Raw genomic sequence first — 23,793 nt, forward strand, 5'->3', positions numbered from 1 at the left:
TTTCTTTCTTTCTTTCTTTCTTTCTTTCTTTCTTTCTTTCTTTCTTTTCTTTCTTTCTTTCTTTCTTTCTTTCTTTCTTTCTTCCTTTCTTTCCTTTCCTTCTCTCTCTCTTTTTCTTTTTCTTTTTTAAATAGAACATTTCTTCAATGATATTTATCTGGAAGCCCACCTAGTTAAAACAAGAGAAAGCCAAAATCTCTGAAGCAGGTCCTGCCTTATTGCCAACATGTGCCCTTGTCCCCATGTCAGCCCCCAGGGCTGCCTGCTAGGGAAGCTGCAGAGGGACCCCAGTGTCACAAGGGAGTCAGACATGTGCTTTAGGGCCTGGGTGTGTGGCAGAGTGCTGGGCCCTACAGAAAGCCTCCTGCTCTCTTGCTGCACCTGAGAGGCTTTCCCAGACCATGTGAATTGCGACTTAGAAAAAAGATATGTATAGATATAGATATAGATAGATATAGAGATAGATATAGATATAGACATGTATATATATGCATATATATAATATTATATATAAATTATATACAAATTATATTATATCTCTTATTATATATGAGAGTGAACTCAGTAAACACTAAAAAAGACATTATTTCCACTGAAAAATGTGAGGTACAGGGTACAGAGGCCTACAAGGGCAGCCTTCACAAAGCAATGGAGGAGCCAGCATATCAAAACTTCTGTGGTGGAGTGAAGAAGTGAGAAGTGAGAAGGTCAGGACAAGGGTGGCTTTTATAAGACACCAATGGTCAGGAAAGGCCTTGAAATAGAGCCTGTATATCAGTTATAGCTCAATAAAACCGGTGGGGAAAAAAGGAGCAAGCCTGGCCTGGGAGCTACAGGAAAGACAGAGTCTAGCAAAAGTCAGAGCTCTTCTCTGTAAGTACACAAACATCAGTAGCATGAATAATTGCCTCCTTTCCTGGAAGGCGGAACTGTTAAACCCAAGTAGCAAAGTAAGGGAAGGAAATATTTTTTCCCTTATTGGTCAGAACGGAAGGATCTCTTAAGTAATTGTTTTTAAATAATTATGAAGCAATACATAATAAAATATTAGGATTCTCCTCCTAAGGATGTTTCCTAATTTCTAGAAGGCATTAGGAAATATGAGTGAGAGTGTTTTAGAAATCTTTGTTCTTACGTGAAGATTTTTTTAAGGGGCCAGCACAAGCCAAAAATTGGAAATTGTTGCTTTTTATGCCCAGACTATTTCAATCCTCCTTGAAATCATATCCCTTGAATCAGGAGCAAACACGATCCCTCAAACCTCAGTGAGATTTGTCCAGTTGTACATTTCACTCTACAGAGAATGAGGAATGTGTACTGACTTATGTTGCCTTAGGACTAAGGGCTTTGGAATCATGTTCTGATATTACAATTGCTCCCAGACAAATGAAGCGCAGCATAAAAGGAGTTCAGAGCCTTCCCTTCCCGGAATCAGGCAACTTTCCATCATACTCACTTGAATGTGACGTGCAGAAGTATCTTTGCTACAATGGCCGTGACTGTAAGGATGAGAAGGGTTGCCAGGCCATATACTGTCCATCCTGCAAGTATAAAAGACAGGGCTTATTGGACCCGTTTGAGCTCAGTTTTCAGAAGGAGGTCTGTTGGAAGCCGCAAATGAACACTGGTAGCTCAGAAATGCAGGTGTGGCTGAGGAGCCCTCTGTAGGTGGGGGCAGCCACCAAACACAGCGGAGAGCTGGGCTGGCAAGGAGCCCGGGGCCCTCTGAGCACCTCACCTTGCTCTAGAGCTCCCTCTTGGAGAGAAGCAGGCAGTGTGGGCCAGAGTGCATTCAACTTGGGAGTTGAAAGGAGTGATATACACTGTGTCTTTACCACTGGAATAACTGTGCAAACACAGATGAGTTACATAAACTCTTTGGGCATCAGTTTCCTTATCTGAGGAATGAGATGTGTGACCTGTGAAATCCTACCGGGATATAAAAACAAACAACGCAGAGCAAGCACTGGATGGACTCTCCTCCCTGACCTTCTAAGGGGGTCTGCAGGGGAAAATACCTAGGCTGGATAACTACTAACGGTAGGTACTTGGCACGTCTCCCAGCTCATAAAGGCTCCACCTTCCCTGGCAGAAGAGAATACAGAGTATGCCACAACCAAGTTAGCCACTGTCTCTCTCCTGCATAACTTTTCTTCACAGCTCTTGTCACTATCTGACCTGTTATTTTGCTTCTTGTCTCTCTCTTCGCACTTACAGGCCATAGGAGGGCAGGGATGTTGACTGCCTACAACAGCGCCTGGCACCACTGAAGCGCTTACATATCTTTTGAATGAATGAATGAATGAATGAATGAATGAATGGAGCTCTTGTAAATGCCAGTGAATTTAGCGAGCTACAACTTGGAGCTCCAGAAGGATATTCTCCAAGTGAGAAAGTGATGGATTAGCTGATTAATCACAATGTACGAAGACACTCATGCTGGATCTTTGGAGGGGAGCACTTTCTCTTGAGGACCAAGGAATCAAGCTAATGAGAGAATGTCCCTCAAAGGCCAGGACTGTCACAGAGCCAGTGCCCACAACCCGCCTCAGAAGAGTGCTCTTTTTTTTTTTTTCAACGTTTTATTTATTTTTGGGAGAGAGAGAGACAGAGCATGAACGGGGGAGGGGCAGAGAGAGGGAGACACAGAATTGGAAGCAGGCTCCAGGCTCTGAGCCATCAGCCCAGAGCCCGACGCGGGGCTCGAACTCACGGACCGCGAGATCGTGACCTGGCTGAAGTCGGACGCTTAACCGACTGCGCCACCCAGGCGCCCCTTTTTTATTCTTTTTTTTTTTTTTTTTTCAACGTTTTATTTATTTTTGGGACAGAGAGAGTGAGTGCTCTTTCTCTAACTGCCAAAAGCACTGCCCTCAAGCCCCGTGGCTTCCATCCCCTTTCGTGGTATCTGGGAACTGCTACCTGGGACAGTCTGGGGTGGGTGGCTAGGGCTGGTGGTGATGACATAGAGGACTTTGGAGGACCGGGCTGCACTGACGCTGAGGTTGGCTTGCTCCGTGATCACCTCAGCCAGTGTCTGGTTGGCAGTGGGCCTCTCCTGTGGCAGCTCTTCCTTGACGGCTGGAAGATCAAAGGAATTAAGTGAGAAGAATGCTGATACAGACAACGGAGAACTTCGGAGGAGAAAGTACTGGCTATGAGAAGGCGGGTTTTTTTCTAATTCACCTCTGCGCGTAATTCTCTCCACTGACCCCACTAGCCCCAAAGCAGAACCTGTCAGGCTCTGGCCCAGAAAGTCACAGAAGGAAGGAGCTGTCAACTCCTACTATTTGACTGGTCTCTTTGAGGACACCTGAGCATGCTTTCTTGTTTTCCTTGCACCTCTGCAGCGATGGCACCCTCTTCCTAACTATTCACCCAAATCCTACCTGTTCTCAAGACTGTCCCACCTGAGGAGATGCCTCCTCCCTCTGAGTTCCTGTAGCACACACTGATTGATCTGTTCCTGATGCCCTTGGCATCCAGGACAACGACCAGGTCTCAGACACCCTTGTGTTTCTTGCGTGCTGGCAAAGAGATGTGCCCGGCATATGCGTGTACACATCAGAGTCAGAGAATGGGGCTCCACCTTAGGAAGGCTTTTTTAAAAGTTATATTGGGCTTTTCCTGTTGTTCATTTTCTTTTTAAAGCTATGTTTATTTATTTATTTTTTTTTAGTAATCTCTACAGTCAACAAAGGGCTCCAACTCATGACTCTGAGATCAAGAGTTGCATGTACTTCTGACTGAGCCAGGCAGGTGTCCCTTAGGAGGGTTTAAAGAAAGATGGGAAACTAGTCTTTTGGGATTGGTTAGGATATTGAAAGGCAGGAGGATGGACCAAATGACCTTTTTAAAGCCTTCTAATTCTATCAGTCTCAGCTCTTTCTTTCAGCTCTTCTTTCAACCCTGCCATGAAAATTGTCACCGGAACAACTAAAGTAGCAAAATGGACAGGTGTTGCCTCTTTCCTGTATCATGAAGTGTACACAAGTTTTGAAACAGGAGGTGGGAAAACCTGCAAATTGAGCCTGTAGCTCCTGACTCACAGCCCCAGCAAGACCTGACCAGGGCCCTCAGGTCACCACAGTGTGCAAGCGGAACCTGAGGCACAGCCTGGAGGGCCCCGAAGAAGGCCGGGAAGGGTTACCTTGGTATAAGACAGCAAATCCCTGGGCTTGATTGATGCGATCAGAGAAGAAATACAAAATGATAAAATCCAGAGAGACGTTAAAGGACAGAGGTGGGCGGTTCCTCCCATTGAAACGGACCAGGACACGGTGGGTGTAGCCGTCCAGCAGCTCCACCATGTCTGCGGAATCCCTGATGTCGAACAAGGTGAAGTTGAAGTGGATGTGAGAGGCTCCCGGAACCCGGATGGTCCAGTAGCAGACCCTCCCCGTGGCGTAGGTATCGGGAAAGTCAGGGGAATAGACCACTGCGGTCATGGCCGAGTAGTTCCCGCCGCAGGCACCAACGAGAGCTGTGGAAGACACAAGGACACCGGCCCTCAGCCTGGGGCTCAGCCACAGTTACAAACAAAACTCTTCCTAACTAATGTGATCCAGTTTGGGACATTGTTTTTTGTCTACAAGACCAGACTGTCTTAGGTTTCAGGATCAAATCACAGAATGAATCGCTTAAACCCTGAACAAATGACTTTAGAGGGTTTGGTTGTTCTTTTTTTTTTGCCCAGGAGACTTTAGAATTAGCACACAGCACAGTGAGCACAGAGGCTCGGCCTACGTGGGGGCAGGACTGGAGTCAGAGAGTCTAGGTTCGGGACCAGCTGGGCGATGTGATCCCGGGGGCTGCACTTCACTTCTAGAACTCTGCCTTTCTCGTTTGGAGGATGGAGAGACCACCACCTGTTCCTGTATCACACGGATGCGTGAGGACAGATGAGATGAAGCACATGAATATGCCGGGGCCTCTTTGGCAGGGCAGGCACTTGATGAACTAAAGTCGTAAAAAGAGAAGGGCTTTACTGCTGCTCGGGCACTCCTGATACATTAGGGGTGCAATGCTCACGTGAGGGTCCACACATTTATCAAGCAGGAGAAAACCGGCCCAAGATGTGACTTTCTGCACAGTGGAAATACTCGGTTCTGATTACTCTGTACTAAGCACATTTGGTTTCTCTGGACTCCCCTTTGGGGTTGGCGAATTCTCTGAAGGGGATACAACCACTTCACTGTATCTGAATGAGTGAAGTGTAAATGAGATCCTGGAAATGAAAGTCCCTGAGATGGAGTGTACGGCTGGGATTTAAAAGGCAGGCTTAGGGGGAGTCCCACTTCCCTTCAGTATGTAGAAAGCAGTAAGAGAATGCTGCTCCCATCCGGACAATGAGAAAAAGCTCAAAACTCTTCCTTATACCATCAGAAAGCTGAAGTGTCAAGACCACCAAGAGAAGTAACCTCTAAAAAGTAAGAAGTCCTTCTGAGGAGAGTCGGGGCACACAAAGTGTTTCATTTAAAAAAAATTTTTTTTTTTAATGTTTATTTGTGTGTGAGAGAGACAGACAGACAGACACAGTGTGAGCGGGGGAGGGGCAGAGAGAGAGGAAGATACAGAATCCAAAGCAGGCTCCAGGCTCTGGGCTGCCAGCACACAGCCCAACGTGGGGCTCGAACTCACAGACTGTGAGATCGTGACCTGAGCCGAAGTCAGATGCTTAACCGACTGAGCCACCCAGGCGCCCCAAAGTGTTTCATTTTTAACAGGGCATGAGAGGAAGAGGTGACCACCAAAAAAAAAAAAAAAAAAAGCAAGTAAGATGAAAGGAGCTAAAATGTTGAGCATGGGCTAGCCTCTCAGTCTAGAATGAGCAGGGGCCCCAGACACGGTGGGAATCTGCACTCACTTGCAAGCAGTTCTGAGCAGACCCTCACCCAGTGCCCACAAGAATGACTGGGGTAGGGAAGGAGGCCAGAGTCCCCCTTGGTGGCACTTGTACAGGAATGATCACTGCTGTTGGCGGACAGGTGTGAAACATTGCCAGCTTCCTAGACCCTCCTCTCAAAAGAGGCAAAAGCCTCAAGCTTCTGCAAACCCTATTGCTCCCAGGGCCACTGGAGGGGCAGAAGCAAAACCTGTTTGCCTCAGTAGAGGGAACAGGAAACTCCCTCCTTTCTGCCAGAGTAACCAGGCAAAGACCCACTGCTTCTGAGGGAAAAGCAGAGGCAAAGGCATCAGCCCCCAGCTGCCTTGAGCCCCCAGATCCTGCACCAATGCAAAGCGGAGGTCTGCTGCCCCTGAGAGATGGGATTCAAACAAGGCAGTGTTTGACTGCTGGCAAGAGAGGGGGTGTGTGGGAATGCTGAAAAGGCCCCACCTCTGAGGCCCAGTGATGTCCTGTCTAAGACTATGTATGAAGTAGGAGGGCAGGAACCCCCTCAGCTCACCACTAGCATAGCACCAAGTAATAAGCAATAGCAGCCTGCCATTGAGGGAGGGGAAAGAGGGTAAAGAAAGATCCCTTCTGTGGCAAGGTATGTAGAAGCTACTCAAATCTGAGGAAGGAACAGAAACACTGAAAAAAAAACCAAAGACCCAAAACCCACTGGTATCCCAGGCTCCACACTAAGCCACAAGACAACAGCAGCCTATCGCTGGAAGAATTTGAAGACTGATGCACACTCAGGGTAAAGACAGAAACAATAATACCCAAACCCAGCTCAACTACTGATATAATGGCTCAATCCCCACACTAAACAGGCCTTCCCATTTCTGTATACTATATATAGAATTCTATATAGTATATATTCTATATACTATATACTCAGTCTATATACTATATACTATTCTATATACTCAGTCTCTACTGTTCTTCTACACATAATGTATGGCATTCAATAAAATATGACAACACACATATAAAACAAGCAAGCAAGGAAGGAAAGAAGAAGTGGAAAAAAAAAGACTCATGGTCAAGCGATAAAACAATCTATAGGATCAGACTCAATAATGACGCAGATGTGGGGTGCCTGGGTGACGCAGTCGGTTAAGCGTCCGACTTCAGCCAGGTCACGATCTCGCGGTCCGGGAGTTCGAGCCCCGCGTCAGGCTCTGGGCTGATGGCTCGGAGCCTGGAGCCTGTTTCCGATTCTGTGTCTCCCTCTCTCTCTGCCCCTCCCCCGTTCATGCTCTGTCTCTCTCTGTCCCAAAAATAAATAAACGTTGAAAAAAAAAATAATGATGCAGATGTTATAGAACTATCAGCCAGGGGCCACATGATTAATACAAAAAAGATCTAGTGGAAAAGATGGGCAACATTCCTGGACAGATTGGAAATTCCAGTAAAGATATGGTAACTAAAAAAAGAGTCACATATAAATGTTATAAATGAAACAATATCAGAGATGAAGAATTCCTTTGATGGACTTATAAACAGACTACACACAGCTAAGGAAAGAATCAATAAATTTGAAGACAGGTCAATAGAAATTATCTGAAATGAAAAACAGAGGAAAAAAAGAAGTGAGGAAAAAAACCGAAAATAGAATGGAGTCTCCAGTAGCTGTGGAACAATATCAAATGATCTAACAACTGGAGTTCTAGCAAGAGAAGAAAAAGAGAAGGGGGCAGAAGAAATATTTGAAGAGATAATGGCTAAGAATGCTCCAAAGTCAATGAAAGGTGATCTAGGAATCTAGGCAAATAACAAGCAAACCAATTTAAAAACAAAAATTAAAAACAAACAAAACAAACAAAAAACACACCTAGATACATCATAGTCAAATGCTGAAAACCAAAAACAAACATAAATTCCAGAAAGCAGGCAGAGAAGGGAAAAGATTACATACGGGGAACAAAGATAGAGCCAACATCACTAGAAACTGTGCAAGTCACAAGGCAAGGGAGCATTTTTTTTTTTTTATTTTTTTTCAACGTTTATTTATTTTTGGGACAGAGAGAGACAGAGAATGAACAGGGGAGGGGCAGAGAGAGAGGGAGACACAGAATCGGAAACAGGCTCCAGGCTCTGAGCCATCAGCCCAGAGCCTGACGCGGGACTCGAACTCACAGACCGCGAGATAGTGACCTGGCTGAAGTCGGACGCTTAACCGACTGCGCCACCCAGGCGCCCCAAGGGAGCATTTTTGAGATACATAAAGAAAAAAAAAACAAAACAAAACAAACCTCTCAGCATAGAATTCAATATCCAGCAAAGACATTTTTCTAAAATGAAGGTGAAATAAGGTTTTCTCAAACAAAAGTTGAGAGAAGCCACTGACAGCAGACCTGCATTAGAGAAAATGCTAAAGGAATTTCTTTTGGCCAAAAGAATATACCGGATGGCAAATAAGAACATGAAAAGATGTTCACTATCGTTGGTAATTACAGAAATGCAAATTAAAACCATAATGAGCTGAGGCGCCTGGGTGGCTCAGTCGCTTAAACATATGACTTTGGCTCAGGTCATGATATCACGGTTTGTGAGTTCAAGTCCCACATCAGGCTCTGTGCTGACAGCTCAGAACCTGGAGCCTTCTTTGAATTCTATGTCTCCCTCTCTCTCTCTGCTCCTCCTCTGCTTGTGCTGTCTCTCTCTCTCAAAAATAAACAAACATTAAAAAAATTTTTTTAAAAACATGAGTTACCACTGTGTACCTGCTAGAATGGCTAACTCTAAAAACAAAACAAAACAAAAGACTTTACAAAGGGCAGGAGAGGATGAGGAGCAACTAAGAAGTCTCATGTATTGTTTGTCAGAATGCAAAATGGTATGGCCAATTTGGAAAACAGTTGGTAGTGTCTTATAATGCCAAATACACACTTAGCATATGACCCAGAAATCCTACTTCTGGGTATTTACCCGAGAGAAATGAAAGCGCGTGCTCACACAAACACCTGTACATTTAGGTGAAGAGCAGCTTCACAGCATCTTTATCATAGACAGACCAATGTTTATCAATGGGTAAATGGATGAACAAATTGTGATAGATTTGTATAAAGCCATGCTTCTTAGCAATAAAAAGGAGCTACAGAAACAATCGTGGGTGAATCTCAAAAGCAGTACACTAAGAAGACAGACATAAATGGTTACATACTATATGATTCCATTTATATGACATTCTTCAAAAGACAGAACTATGCAGATGGAATACAGATCTGTGGTCGCTACGGGCTGGGGGCGGAAAAAAAAAACAGCACAAAAGGGACAAGAGATCTTTTTGAGGTGATGAAAATGTTCTATATCTTGACTGTGTATTTGTTTGTCAAATCTTATCAAACTGTACAACTAGAAGGGCGATTTTTACTGTATCTAAATTATACCTCATAAACCCAAAATTTTTAAAAAGGGAAGCTGTAGAAGAAGATTTCCTGGGTAATCATCCTGACTTTCCCACATCCTAACTGAATTTGCACAAGAAACTAGATACCTCAGTTTCCTTATCCATACCAATGAAAATAATAATAGTTTCTCCCTCATGGGTTTTATAAGAATTAAAAGGAGTTGATCTATGTAAAGTGTTTAGTACAGGAACTGGCACATAGTGTAAGCTCAGCATTAGCTATACTACTGTTATTATTTGTAAAGAATAAAGTGTTCAGTTTAAACTGATATTTCAACACCAAAAGGCAGACCTTAAACTTAGTACTTTTGATTTCCAGATGTGTGCCATGCAAACAGCAGATTCAGTTCAGCAATTTTGAGAGCAGACACATGACATCTATGATAGATTACTAAAATTCAGTGATAATTCAACAGGAAACTTGAAACTCAGGAATATAGTCAAATCTTATTTTTGAAGGGGAGATTGGCCTGACACATACAACCTGAGCAGGTGGAGGCCCTGGAATAGCCCTGGGCAAAACCTCCAGTGGCAGAATGCCAGTGTCTTCCTACCTTCTTTGATTTAGCATCTCCAGCCAGCCTCGGTATTAGCTAAGTCAGTTTCTTCAGGAATAGACTTCAGGCATTAGCTGGGAACAGCCAGCCTCCCCCAGATGCAGCCGAGTGGTCCGCTTCTAGACACGAACGGCACTGGACATGTCGAAGGAAATAAACCCTAACCAAATGGGTCCTAGCCATGAATCAGATTCCAGTGGACCCAGAAAAGGAAAAGAGTATTACCATATTCCATCAGTTCTGGGGGGAACATTTTAATCTTTAAAAGTGGAAGGTATCTGTCAATCAAGGCATGTCACTGTTTAATTGGAAGAATTTTTTTCCCCTCAGTGATACGTAAAAGGATGTTGCATCTCACAACTGATAGTGTCTTGGAGTCTATGAAATAATATTACTAATGCAATCTTAGTGGTCAGATTTTACTGGACCTTAGGCCCTCAATATTTTTCACCATTAATCTCTTCTCTTTCCACTGAAACAGAAGTTCTATGAGGGAGGGAAGTATCTCCATCTGTGGGACCTGGGGAAAGCTACTGAACTTTTATGACCCTCAACTTTCTCCTCAGGCAGATAAGGATAATAGTATCTGCTTCAACAGTATTGTAATTAAGGGAGGGAATGCATGAAAAGCAAATACAGTGAAGTGCCCTATAAAACTATATGTGCTCAACTAATGTTACAGAGTAGGAGCCAATCCACGACTCCCCTGTCTTTTCAGTGTCTAGAAGCTGAGAGGTACCCAAGAGGCCAGCCTGGGCAGCCTCTGTAGCCTACTCTTGACTCCTGCCTCTCTGACCTTTTTCTCTTTCGTTTTCTTTCTTTCTCTTTCTTTCTTTCTTTCTTTCTTATGTTTTAAATATTGTTTAATGTTTTAATGTTTTTAATTTATTTATTTTGAGAGAGAGAGAGGCCTGAGATGGGGAGAGGCAGAGAGAGAGAGAGAGAGACAGAGAGAGAGAGAGAGAGGGAATCCCAAGCAGGCTCTGCACTGTCACTGTAGAGCCCCCCACAGAGCTCGATCTCATGAACCTTGAGATCATGATCTGAGCTGAAATCAAGAGTCGAGAGCTTAACCAACTGAGCCATCCAGGCACTCCAGCCTCTCTGATCTTTTATTTGGTTCCGATAATTCAATAAAATTGAGTCCTAGAGGCAGTAGGAGCTCTGAATCTTCTGTTAGTGCTGCATTTACACACAGTATCCAGCCTACTTCAGCAACCTCCCGAAGCTCAGGAGAGTTTGCTGGAAAATCAGTCAGACAGACAGCCTACGGCAAATTACTTGATGTGGCAATGATGACAGAGCAGACAGCAGCCTCCATAGTCCCTCTCCTGAAGTGCAAACGCAGCCTAAGAGCCACTAGAGCTGAGGAGCCCAGAGCGGAGAACAAGAGGTATCCACGGACATTCTGACTGGGACCTGGGTTCCGGCCACACTGGTAGCAGAGCCTGATATGCTGGGAAACCATCACCTGGTCCCTTTCTCCAATCTTTAAAAAATCTCTAAAAAAAAAAAAAAAAAAAATCTTAAAAAAAAAATTTATTTTAATGTTCATTTATTTTTGACAGAGAGAGAGAGAGAGAGAGAGAGAGACAGAGACAGAGACAGAGCATGAGCAGGGGAGGGGCAGAGAGAGAGGGAGACACAGAATCCGAAGCAGGCTCCAGGCTCCGAGCTGTCAGCACAGAGCCCGATGCGGGGCTCGAACTCACGGACTGTGAGATCATGACCTGTGCCAAAGTCGGATTCTCAACTGACTGAGCCACCCAGGCGCCCCTCCGATCTTTTTAAAGAGACATCTTTGTCCTCCCAAATTATGGGCCAGTCTGTAGTCACCATCTCCAAAATGCTCAGCTTTATCCAATGCATCATAAAGACTTCTATGAGGTAATACTTGAGCTATTTAGACCACTTTCCCCTCTAGCAAGGAAACTTCAGAGATTATTTCTACAGGGCTGCATTTTGTACCTTTCTTTGCAGAGCTGAGGAGTGGGAGTTATTGGAGCTGGCTATGGTCAGGGGTCCCTGCCGGTCAACACACATCAGGGCCTCTGGAGACTGGAGCAGGCAGCTTCTCAGAAGGCCAACCCTGTCAGTCCCTGAAGCAATGGAAGCCAGAGAGGGCAGCTTCTGGACGGCTGCAGAAGGGGCCGGTTTGATAATAATCAGAGCCACCAGGCACACTCTAGTCACATGCTTTTAAAGCATTAAACTGGATCTGCTATCATGACCTATTTTATTGTTGTTAATAAAAGGGATTCTAGTTGCTGCAAATAGAGAAATAAAAATTGTGGCAAACCTGGGTTTGAGTTCGGAATTTGGCTCTTATTCACTTGGACAAATTATTTTATCTTTTGAGCCACAGTTTCCTTATCGGCAGGGCTGTTGTGAGGGTTAAATAACATAAACAAAAGAACCTGGAATCAAGGCTGGCACACAGCGAGTGCTCAAGAGACAGCCATTATTTTCATTATAATTAATTCATCTCACTGCACCTTTGTGTGAGACCCAGCTCTATCTCCCAGATAGAGTACCAAAGATGATACTTGGTACCTGACTGACTTTAAGCCACATTATGTCCATTTGACACGTCCAGTACAGGCACTGTACTAAAGAAAACGTAACTCTATTTGTCACACAGCAGACACCCAATCAAAATGTGCGAAATGAAATATTACCATGTAAAAATATTCTGTTTTTTAATTTATATATAATCCACCATTTTAACAATTTTATTTTATTTTATTAAAAAAAAATTTTTTTTTAAGTTTATTTTTGACAGAGACAGAGTGCAAGCATGAGCGGGGGAGGAGCAGAGAGAGGGAGACACAGAATCCCAAGCAGGCTCCAGGCTCCGAGCTGTCAGCACAGAGCCCGACACGGGGCTCGAACTCACTAACTGTGAGATCATGACCTGGGCTGAAGTCGGACACTTAACCGACTGAGCCACCCAGGCGCCCCAAACAATTTTAAAGTGTACAATTCAGTGGTATGATATTCACAGTATTGTACAGCCACTGATATTATCTAATTCCAGAACATTTTTCATCACCCCGACAAGAAAACCTATATTCACTAAGTGGTCACTTCCCATCCCTCCCCTCTCCTCCCTTGGTGACCACTAATCTGTCTTCTGTCTGTATGGATTTGCCTATAAGTGGAATCATAAAATATGTGGCCCAACATGTGTGGTTTCTTTCACTTAGCACAATGTTTTCAAGGTTCATTCACAGTATAGCACGTATCAGTAATTCATTCCTTTTTGTGGCTGAATAATATTCCATTACGTGGATATAGCATACTTTGTTGAGCCACTCTTCTGCTGATGGACATTTGGGTTGGTGCCACTTTGGGGCTATTGTGAACAGTGTTGCCATGAACACTCAGGGAGTAGTTTTTGTGTGAACATATGTTTTCAACTCCCTTGGGTATATATGTAGGAGTGGAATTGCTGGGTCATAAGGTAATTCTCCTTCACGTTTGAGGAACTGCCAGACTGTTTTCCACAGCAGCTGCACCATTTAACATTTCCACCAGCAAGGAATGTGTGTTCCAATTTCTCCATATGCTCACCACCATCTATTCTCCAGTAAAAAAAAATTAACACCGTATTCTGTTTAAAATAGAAAAACAGGTAGCAAACCCACATACTCTGCTTTCTTTCTGTTTACTGTGTAATCCTACGGCTTGCTGGTGGTGGAAGTCCTGGCAAGATATTTACCCTTTCCATGTCCTAGAACTCTCTTCTGTAAAAAGAGACTGATGGTAATAATGCCTTTCTTAGACGGCTGCCAGAAGGACCTAACTTATGTAAATTTATAATTTATGTAAAGCCTTAACACCCACTCTACGTACTCAGTGTTTATTTCCTTTCTTTTGCCACTTAAGAGTAGGCCAGGCAATTTGTAAGCTCAGTAAGCATACTCTTCTGGGCTAGGGTGTCAAAGCAGAGGATTTTATAATAATGGACTTCGGTAGTGAAAACCTAAATAGATGTGCAGAACAGATTATTCGCCAACCATTCTTAAACATTAGCCAAGTTTCAGTCTTTAGCTTTAATAGGGGTACTAAACTGAGTATTTGTCTTTTTTGTTTGTTTGTTTGTTTGTTTACTTTTGAGAGAGAGAGAGAGAGTGGGAGGGAGAGGGGCAGAGGATCTGAAATGGGCTCTGCGCTGACAGCAGAGAGCCCAGTGCAGGGCTTGAACTCACGAATCGTGAGATTATGACCTGGGCCACAGTTGGACTCAACCGACTGAGCCACCCAGGTGCCCCATATTTGTCTTGACATAACAGGAGGTATAGGGAGCCACTGGCAGTCTCCAGCAGGCACACTCAACCAAAAAGACCAACAGTTGACCACATGAGTTCCGCTTGCCAATCCTTCTCTCGTCCTCTGCCCAAGCACACACTTCTGACAATATCTAAGCTATAACCTGTGAAAGGCTCAGTTATAAACTTGGGGTGGCTTTATACCCCATATGTACATACATACACCATATGTAGTAGCTGGATTGTGTCCTACCATGCCTGGTAACTATGAATGTGCCCTTATTTGGAAAAAGGGTCTCTACATATGTAATCAAGTTAAATAAGGCCACACTAGATGACAGTGGGCCCTAAATCCAATGACTAGCGCCCTTATGAGGAGATACAGAGAGACAGAGAGGCACGGACGGACAGAGAGAAAATGGCCATGTGAAGGAAGATGTAGAGATTACAGTGATGCAGCTACAAACCAAGGAATGCCAAGGACCGCCAACAGTGACCAGAAGCTTGGAAGAGGCAAAGGAAGTCTTCCCTGGAGCATGACCCTGACAAAACCTTGCTTTTGAACTTCTAGCCTCCCAAACTATGAGAGAATAAATTTCTGTTGTTTGAATCCTCCTGAGTTGTGATCGTTTGTCATAGTAGCCCTAGGAAACGAATACACCACATGACATTTCTGCTTAAAGCTGAGTTGCTCTTCGGGTTGAGATGGTAGGAGTACATCCACTCAAGCCTCACGCCTAACAAAGACACCATAGACTCTATAGTGTATCTTAGTGACCTCAAGCCTTTCCTTTTGTCTGCCTCACTTGTGACAGTCTGCCTTCTACCATTTAAAATCTGGAGCGACATTGGTACTCTAGCTCTCACAAAGTCTCATTACCACTGAGTGGATGCGGGGGGTTGTGATGAGGGATCAGGTAGCCCAGAGGTTAGAATAAGGTGCAGGAGAGGTCAAGGCCCCAGATCTATACCCCATCCATAGCACACCCTACCCCCAGCCAGCATCTCACAGATGTGGCGGGTCAGAGAGGAGGCCGGTCAGGGCACACTCAGTATCAGCCCTGGAGAGACAAGTTGAAGCATATGTTCTCTTCTCGGCTGCATCACAATAAGATCCCAAATGCCAAGGAAGACATTAAAGGGCTTGGAAACCAAACAATTAAAATAAGAGGACCTTAAGGCTGATACTGAACAGCTACACCGGTGTCTACATTACGTGGCAAAGGTCATCTTTTCTAGGTTGCCGAAGTACCCCACGATAGGCCTCGTCTCTTCCAAGCACATGGCACAACCGTAATTAATTACTGTTAAATGTCTGTCCTCCCTTCTAGAGGGCAGGGGCTGAGTCTTCCTGGTCAGTGTCGTATCCCCAGGGTCTGGTCAGGGCCTGGCCTGCAGGAGGCGCTTAATAAGTATTGCCATGTCAATGAAAAAATGAATGAATGGAAGGGGGGGGAGGGAGGCTGGGCAGGTGGTTCCTCTGGCACAAGGGTTCCTGTGTCTTGGGCAGCAATGGGCACAGGGCATACTCACTATCAAAGAGGATGATCCTGCCATCACCGCCACAGGGCTGGGTGTGATCCCCGAAGCAGACGCTGTTGCACTCGGTGCTGGCTGCCTCCCCGTACTTCCAGTAATCAGGATTGTTTCCACAGAAGCAAGCATAGCCTGACTCCATCCCAGCAAACTGCCACAGCAGAGAAACAGCACTCGGTAAATGTCAGTCTGGGGTGTCAGGTGGCCTGAAAAAGCCCCCAGCCTCACCCTCTGGCTCCTCCCTCACTCCATTCCCTCAGTACTCATTACATACTGTAGACAACTATGTTTCCCCTTTGGCGAGCATCCCTTTTAATGCTTGTATCTCTACGGTTTTTAAGTGAGTTTTAGGGCCAGTGTGTGTGGGGAATCCCACAAACTTGAAACATTAATAATAACAGCTAAACATTTTATTCAATGTTTACTATGTGCCAGGTGGTAGGTGCTTTCTGACTACTCTCCCGCGCAAAGTCATTACAGGCCCCATTAAAACTTTTCATTTTATTTATTACCATATGGTAAAACTATTTATATGGTATGTAGTTCTGTAAATTTTAACCCATGTATAGATCTGTGCAATCACAACAATCAGGATACAGAACAGGCACACCACCCCCAATAACTTTCCTATCCTGAACCTGCCACTTTATAGTTCTCCTTCCTATAAACAAACCTTGGCAGCTACCTACGAGTTTGCTGTTACTATGGTTTTGCTTTTTCAAGAATATTGCACGCTAAGACTGAATGTTTACGTCCCTCCAAAAGTCATATGTTGAAATCCTAACTCCCACTATGATAGTAGTTGGAGGTAGGGCCTTTGGTAGGTGATTGGGTCATGAGAGCACAGACCCTCATGAATGGGATTAGTGCTCTTATAAAAGAGACCCCACAGAGCTCCCAAGGCCCTTCTGCCATGTGAAGATACAGCAAGAAGACGGCCATCTCTGAACCGGGAGACAATATCTCACCAAACACCAAATCTGCCAACAAGCTTGGTCTTTTACTTCTAGCCTCCAGAACTATGAGAAACAAATGTTTGTTTACCCGGTCTATGGTAAGTTTGGTACCGCAGCCAGAATGGACTAAGATATCACATAAATAGAATCATATAGTATGTAACCTTTTGAGACTGGCTTTCCACTCAGCACAACTGTCTTTGAGATTCATCCAAACTGACACATGTATCAGTAGTTCACTCCTTTTTACCGCTGAGTAGTAAGTAGTCCAGTGCATAGATATACTGCTGTTTGTTAATCCATTGGGTTGTTTCTAGTTTTTCATGATTATGGATTGAGTTGCTATAAACATTTGTATATAGTTTTATGTGAGCATAAACTTTCATTTCTCCAAAGTAAATACCTAGGAATAGGGATCCTGGGTTATATGGTAAGTGTATGTTTATAAGAAACTACCAAAATGTTTTCCAGAGAGATTGTATCATTTTACATTTGCAACAACAATGTGAGTCCTAGTTACCCCATATCCTTGTCAACACATGTTATTGTCAGTATATTTTATTTTAGCCATTCTAATAGATGTGTAGTGGGTTTCTTCTGCATTACCCTAGTGGTTGATGATGTTGAATGTCTTTTCATGTGCTTATTTGCCATTTCTATATCGTCTTTGGTGAAGTATCTGTTCAAGTCTTTTGCCCATTTTTAAAAATCGGGTTGTTTTTTTTTTTTTACTATGAGTTTTTAGAGTTTGTGTATGCATTCTGCATATAAGTCCTTTGCTGTATATATGATTTGCAAATATTTTCTTCCAGGCTATGGCTTATCTTTTCATGCTTTTAAAAATGTCTTTCACAGGGGCGCCTGGGTGGCGCAGTCGGTTAAGCGTCCGACTTCAGCCAGGTCACGATCTCGCTGTCGGTGAGTTCGAGCCCCGCGTCGGGCTCTGGGCTGATGGCTCAGAGCCTGGAGCCTGTTTCCGATTCTGTGTCTCCCTCTCTCTCTGCCCCTCCCCCGTTCATGCTCTGTCTCTCTCTGTCCCAAAAATGAATAAACGTTGAAAAAAAAAATTAAAAATGTCTTTCACAGAGCAAAACATTTTTAATTTCAGTGAAGTCCAAAGTAAAATTTACCCATTTTTTTTCTTTTATGGATCATGCTTTTGCTGTCACACCTAAGAACTTTCTGCCTAAATCCAGGTAAACCCTGGTCATGAACATTTTCTCCCCTCGTTTCCTCAAGTTTTATCATTTTACATTTTAATTAGACCTAAGATCCATCTTGAGTTGAGCATGTAGTCTTTTGTGTTTAACTTCTCTTAATTAGCATAGCGTTTTAGCAGTTCATCAATATTGTTGTGTGTATCAGTATATCTTACTGTATCTTCTTTTTGTTGCTGAGTAGTATTCCACAGTATGGATATACCACAGTTTATTCATCTGTTCATCAGTTAATGGACACTGAGTTTATAATAATGCTGCTATGAACACTCATGTACAAGGTTTTGTGTGAACTTATGTTTTCAATTCTCTTGGGTTTAGGTATAGGAGAGGAATTGCTGGGTTATGAGGTTATGTTTAACTTTTTGAGAAACTGCCAAACTGTTTTCCATAGCAGCTGTACTATTTTACATTTCCACCAGCAATGTATGAGGGCTCCAATTTCTCCACATCCTCACCAATGCTTGTTTTTGTCCTCAAAAAAAATTTTTTTAAACTACAACCATTCAAGGTTATTTCTTGTGTGATGTATTATTTCATTATGCTTTTGGTTTGCATTTCCCTAAAGACTAATGATATGAGCACATTTTCATGTGCTTCTTGGCCATTTGTATGTCTTCTATAGAGAAATGTCTATTTAAATCATTTGCCTATTTTTTAATTGAGTTGTCCTTTTATTGTCAACTTATAAGAGATCTTTACATATTTTGGACATTAAATCCTTATTCAGATAAATGCTTCACAAATATTTTCTCCCATTCTGTAAGTTGTTTTTTCATTTTCTTAATAGTGTCAGTAGTGTTCCTGACACACAAAAGTTGTAAATTTTGATGAAGTCCAATTTACTTTTTCTTTGGTTGCTTGTGCTTTTGTTATCATAACTAAAAAACAATTGCCTAATACTAAAGTCATGAATATTTATACTTATGTTTCCTTCTAAGAGTTCCTTCTATTATTTTTTATTTATTTTTTAATTAGAGAGAGAGAGCGTGAGCAGGGGAGAGGAGCAGAACGAGAAAGAGAGAATCCCAGATAGGCTCTACGCCCAGTGCAGCCTGACGCAGGACTCGATCCCATGACCCTGAGATCATGACATGACCTAAGCCAAAATCAAGTTGGACGCTCAACTGACTAAGTCACCCAGACACCCCCAAGAGCTCCTTCTAAAGCTAGATCTAGTTACATTTAGGTCTTTGGCTCATTTTTAGTTAATTTTTATATAGAGAGTGAGGTTCATTCTTTTCCATGTGGCTATCCAATTGTCCCAACACTATGTGTTGACAAGATTATTCTTTCCCATCGAATGATCTTGGCACCCTTTAAAAACTCAACTGACCATGAATAAATGTGTGGGCTTATTTCTGGACTTTAACTTCAATTCCATTGGTCTATATATCCATCCTTATGCTAGTACCATAGCTCTTTTCTCAGTAGTATAATTTAAAGTTAACTTTGGTCTTCGGTATGATCTGAACATGGAGGTTCATTTTTCTTCATGAAGAGCTCCTGTTTTTCTCCAGAACTATTTTTTTTTTTTTTGAGAGCAAGACAGCAGATGCATGCAAGTGGGGGAGGAGCAGAGAGAGAGAGAGAGAGAGAGAGAGAGAGAGAGAGAGAGAATCTTAAGCAGTCTCCATGCCCAGGGCAGAGCCCGACATGAGGCTCAGTCTCACAATGGTGAGGTCATGATCTGAGCCGAAATCAAGAGTCAGATGCTTAACCCAGGCACCCCTCCAGAACTATTTGTTGAAAGACCATCCTTTATCTCTGTTGAAAATCAACTGTTCATGTAAGTGCAAGTCTATTTCTGGACTCTATTTGGTTTCACTGATACCTATAGCAGGAGTTGAAAACCTTTTTCTTTCATAAAAAGTCAGATAGTAAACATTTCTGGCTTTGAGGGCCAGACAGTTTTTTGTCAACTACTTAACTTTGCTATTGTAGTATGAAAACAGGCATAGACAATGGGCGTGGCTATGTTTCATTAAACTTTATTTACAAAAGTAGGTAGGTAGTAGAATTTGGTCTACATACCACTGTCTGCTAACTCCTGATTTATATAACTATTCTCATGCCAATACTACTCTCTTCATTACTATAGCTTTCTAGAAAGTCTTAAGATCAGGCAGGATTAGGCCTTAAAAGTTGACCTTTTTAAAAATTAATTATTTTAGTTATTCTATGTACTCTGCCTTTCCATGTAATTTTAAGATCAGCTTAACAAATTAAAAAAAAACTATAATTTTAAATTTTTTTTAATGTTTATTTATTTTTGAGAGAGACAGACAGACAGACAGAGTGCAAGCAGGAGGGGCAGAGAGAGAGGGAGACACAGAATCCAAAGCAGGCTCCAGGCTCTGAGCTGTCAGCACAGATCCTGATGTGGGGCTTGAACTCACAAACTGTGAGATCATGACCTGAGCCAAAGTTGGACACTTAACCAACTGAGCCACCCAGGTGCTCCTAAAAAACAAAAAAACAAACAAAAAAAACCCCACTATGATTTTGATTGGGATTGCATTGAATCTATAGATCTGGGAAAAATTGACATTTTAACAATATTGAGTCTTCTAATCCATGAACAATGTCTGTATTTATATTTATTTATGTCTTCTTTAATTTACTCTTGCAATATTATGTAGTATTTGGTATATAGGTCTTTAATATCATTTGTTAATTCTAAAGTTATTTATGCTATTGTAAATGGAATTTAAAATTTTTATTTTCCAATTGTTCACTGCTGGTACATAGAAATGCAACTGACTTTTGTATATGGCCTTGTAATGTGCAACCTGGATAACTTTACTTATTATTTGTAATAGCTCTTATGTATAATTGTCTACATACATGATCATGTTGTCCATAAATTTAAAAAAATTATTTCCTCCTTTCCAACCTACATGCCTTTTCTTTTTCTTGCTTTATTTCATTGGCAAGGATCTCCAGTACTGTGTTAAAAAGAAGATGTATGGGGGGCGGGCAACTGGGTGGCTCAGTTAAGCGTCTGACTTCAGGTCAGGTCATGATCTCATGGTTCATGAGTTCAAGCCTTGCACTGGGTTCTCTGCTGTCAGCACAGAGACCACTTTGGATCCTCTGTCCCCGCACTCCTTTTCTGCCCCTCCCCTGTGCTCTAGTGCTCTCTCAAAAATAAATAAGCATTAAAAAAGAAAAAAGAAAAACAAAAAAAAAAAGAGGTGAGTATGGGCATCGCTATTTTTTCCTGATTTTATTAAGTAGAAAGCACTTAATAAACCTTTTACCACTGAATATAATGTTAGCTATAGATTTCTCGATAGCTGCTCTTAATCAGTTGAGGAAGTTCCATTCTATTCCTAGTTTGCTGATGACTTTTATCATTAATGGGTGTTGTGTTTTCTCAAGTACTTTGGCTGTATTTTTATTCTGGAATAGTTTCAAACCGACAGAAAAGTTATAATAATAATACAAAGAACTTCCTTATCACTTTTACTTAGAAATCTACATTCAAGTCGGCAACTGCCTGAATCATATCCTTTGTAGAAAAGGATCTAATCCAGGATCACAGAGGTACTTAGTTGTCAGGTCTCTTTAGTTTAATGCTCCCATTAAGAACAGTTTGTCAGTCCTTTTTTGACCGTTGTGACTTTGACAGTTTTGAAGAATAGAGGCTAGTCACCTTGCAGAATGTCCCTTGTTTCAGATTTGCCTAACGTTTCATCATGATTAGATTCATATTATGAATTTTGGGCAGAAACATCACCAAAGTGATGTTATGCTCTTGATAGGTCAGGTGGGATAGAATGTTTAGTTTCCCTATAACTGGTGATACTAACTTTGATCACTTGAGTAAGGAGTATATGCCAGTTCTCTGCACAGCAGAATTTCTTGTTTTCCCTTTAGAGTATTTCATGGGGCAATCTTTGAGGCTATGTAAATACCCTGTTCCTCATGCAACTTTCACCCAGTAGTAGATAAAGTCATGGGATATCTGCAAACCCTGATATTTGTTCTCTGAATTAATTATTACTATGACGGTTGCCAAATGGAGAATTTTCTAATTCTGTCATATAATCTACATTTCTTAGCTGCCATTCTCCTATAAGAAAATGCCTTTCTTCTCCTCATTTGTTTACTTATGTATATCAGTGTGGATTTGTGGATTCTTATTTGGACCATGGAGACCCTTCCAGTTGGTTTCTGTGACCTTTTGACTAGCCCTATAACTCCTTACTTTTTTTTTTTTTCTTTTATGTTTATTTTTGAGAGAGAGAGAGAGCAGTGGAGGGGCAGAGAGAGAGAGGTGGACTGAGGATCTGAAGTGGGCTCTGCACTGACAGCAGAGGGCCCAAGGTGGGACTTGAACTAATGAACCATGAGATCATGATCTGAGCTGAATTTGGACACTTAACCAACTGAGCCACCCAGGGGCCCCTCCTTACTTTCTTGTACAACATGCTTCAGACCCCTCTTGCACTATCTCAGGATCAGCTCTAGAATTAGCAATTTTATCCAAGCAACCCTAGTTCTTCTTTTAATTTATTTTTTGTTTTGTTGTTGTTGTTGTTTAGAGGGAGGGGGAGAGAGAGAGAGAGAGAGAGAGCGAGCAATAAAGAATCTTAAGCAGGTTCCATGCTCAGCACAGAGCCTGACATGGGGCTCGATCTGATGACCCTGGGATCATGACCTGAGCCAAAATCAAGAGTCAGACGCTTAACTGACTGAGGCACCCAGGCACCCCAAGGAGTCCCAGTTTTGATGTAATGGAGAACAATATCTAGAAACCAAGATCTGAGGACTAAGTGTGCTCTGTGCTATCACTGTATCACTGTTTGAGGTCCTCTCAGTGGACAGAGATAAGGAATATATATGTATATACATACACACACAGACCTACTAACATGTTTATATTTATTTCCATAGCTCTCTCTCTATATATCCAAACCATAAAATATATACTAATAACTTCAATCCCCATCTGACAGTCTAGGCTTTATTTTGGTTTCCCTGGCTCCCTTTGCCAATAGTGAGGAACCTGGCTCCCATTATCTTCAATATGTTAACTTGTATGCTCAATCCTTTTGCAAGCAACCAATCACTCCATCATGTTAGGCCAATTGCCTTTCTAAGCCACCTGCCTCCCAAAAGCCCTGACCTTGCCAGGCTACTCTCCTTGCTTGGACCTGATGAATGGCTTTTTCACTGAATTATTAATGAAGGACAAAAGAAAAGAAAGAAAAAGGAAAGAAGGAAGGAAAGACATAGCAAACAATAGCATTACTGAATCTTAATAGCTAAGGAGTGAATTTTAGATAGAGGAAAGGACAGAAAGAAAAGAAAATATTTTGTCCAGGCAAGGGCCCATAACATAGCAAGGAAATAACCACTACCTTGGCCTATTCCCAGAACCCCCGTGGAGCCAGAGATGTCCCTGCTCATAACATTCAAGGGCACAAGGAAATACATAATTCTGTCAGAGGTCAAATAGGGATGCAAATATTGAGATTTTCCTCTCTTTTCTCTCCCCATCTTTAGACAAGTATGCTACTTCACGCTCCTGAATGCCAAGCCCCATTCCTCCTCCAGCTCCTCCTTGGCAGAAAAGTAGTCATACGGTTTGATACTTTTTTTAAAAAGTATATATATTTTTAAGTTATCTCAGCAGAATGCATTTATATTTTCATGCTTTTCTATAGATATACAGCCATAGAGCCATTACCTTGAACCTCTGACTCCGACAAAAGCTGATGCAGGTTTGTATGGTAAGTTTGTTAGACGTTTTACTGGCGCCAGTTAGAGGAGGTGGGTTCCCATGATCTTTGTAGCAGCCAAGGTTTCCAGGCACTGGAGAAAAAAGAAAAGCAAAAGAATTTCACAACATCTGGCTGTGAAACACAAAGAAGGAAGAGAGATTTGTGCCAGGTACTTTCATCTCAGCTAACGTTTCTACTCCTAAGGTACAAATAAATAATAAG

The 23,793-nt window shown here is 42.5% G+C and overlaps 1 protein-coding gene across 1 annotated transcript in view; it reads right to left on the reverse strand.

Moving 5' to 3' along the window:
- The window catches only part of KREMEN1 (kringle containing transmembrane protein 1), a gene marked incomplete at its 5' end in the record, with an annotated part of 73,532 nt that overhangs the window by 4,551 nt on the left and 45,188 nt on the right, over positions 1-23,793 (reverse strand). The window contains 5 exons of the mRNA XM_040463892.1: positions 1,457-1,541; positions 2,923-3,081; positions 4,151-4,483; positions 15,664-15,817; positions 23,538-23,662. Of these exons, the coding sequence (XP_040319826.1) occupies positions 1,457-1,541; positions 2,923-3,081; positions 4,151-4,483; positions 15,664-15,817; positions 23,538-23,662 (856 nt within the window). The remainder of the gene's footprint in view (positions 1-1,456; positions 1,542-2,922; positions 3,082-4,150; positions 4,484-15,663; positions 15,818-23,537; positions 23,663-23,793) is intronic.

Source organism: Herpailurus yagouaroundi, unplaced genomic scaffold, assembly GCF_014898765.1.
Source record: "Herpailurus yagouaroundi ecotype Mexico unplaced genomic scaffold, PumYag 428, whole genome shotgun sequence".
Lineage (NCBI taxonomy): Eukaryota > Metazoa > Chordata > Mammalia > Carnivora > Felidae > Herpailurus > Herpailurus yagouaroundi.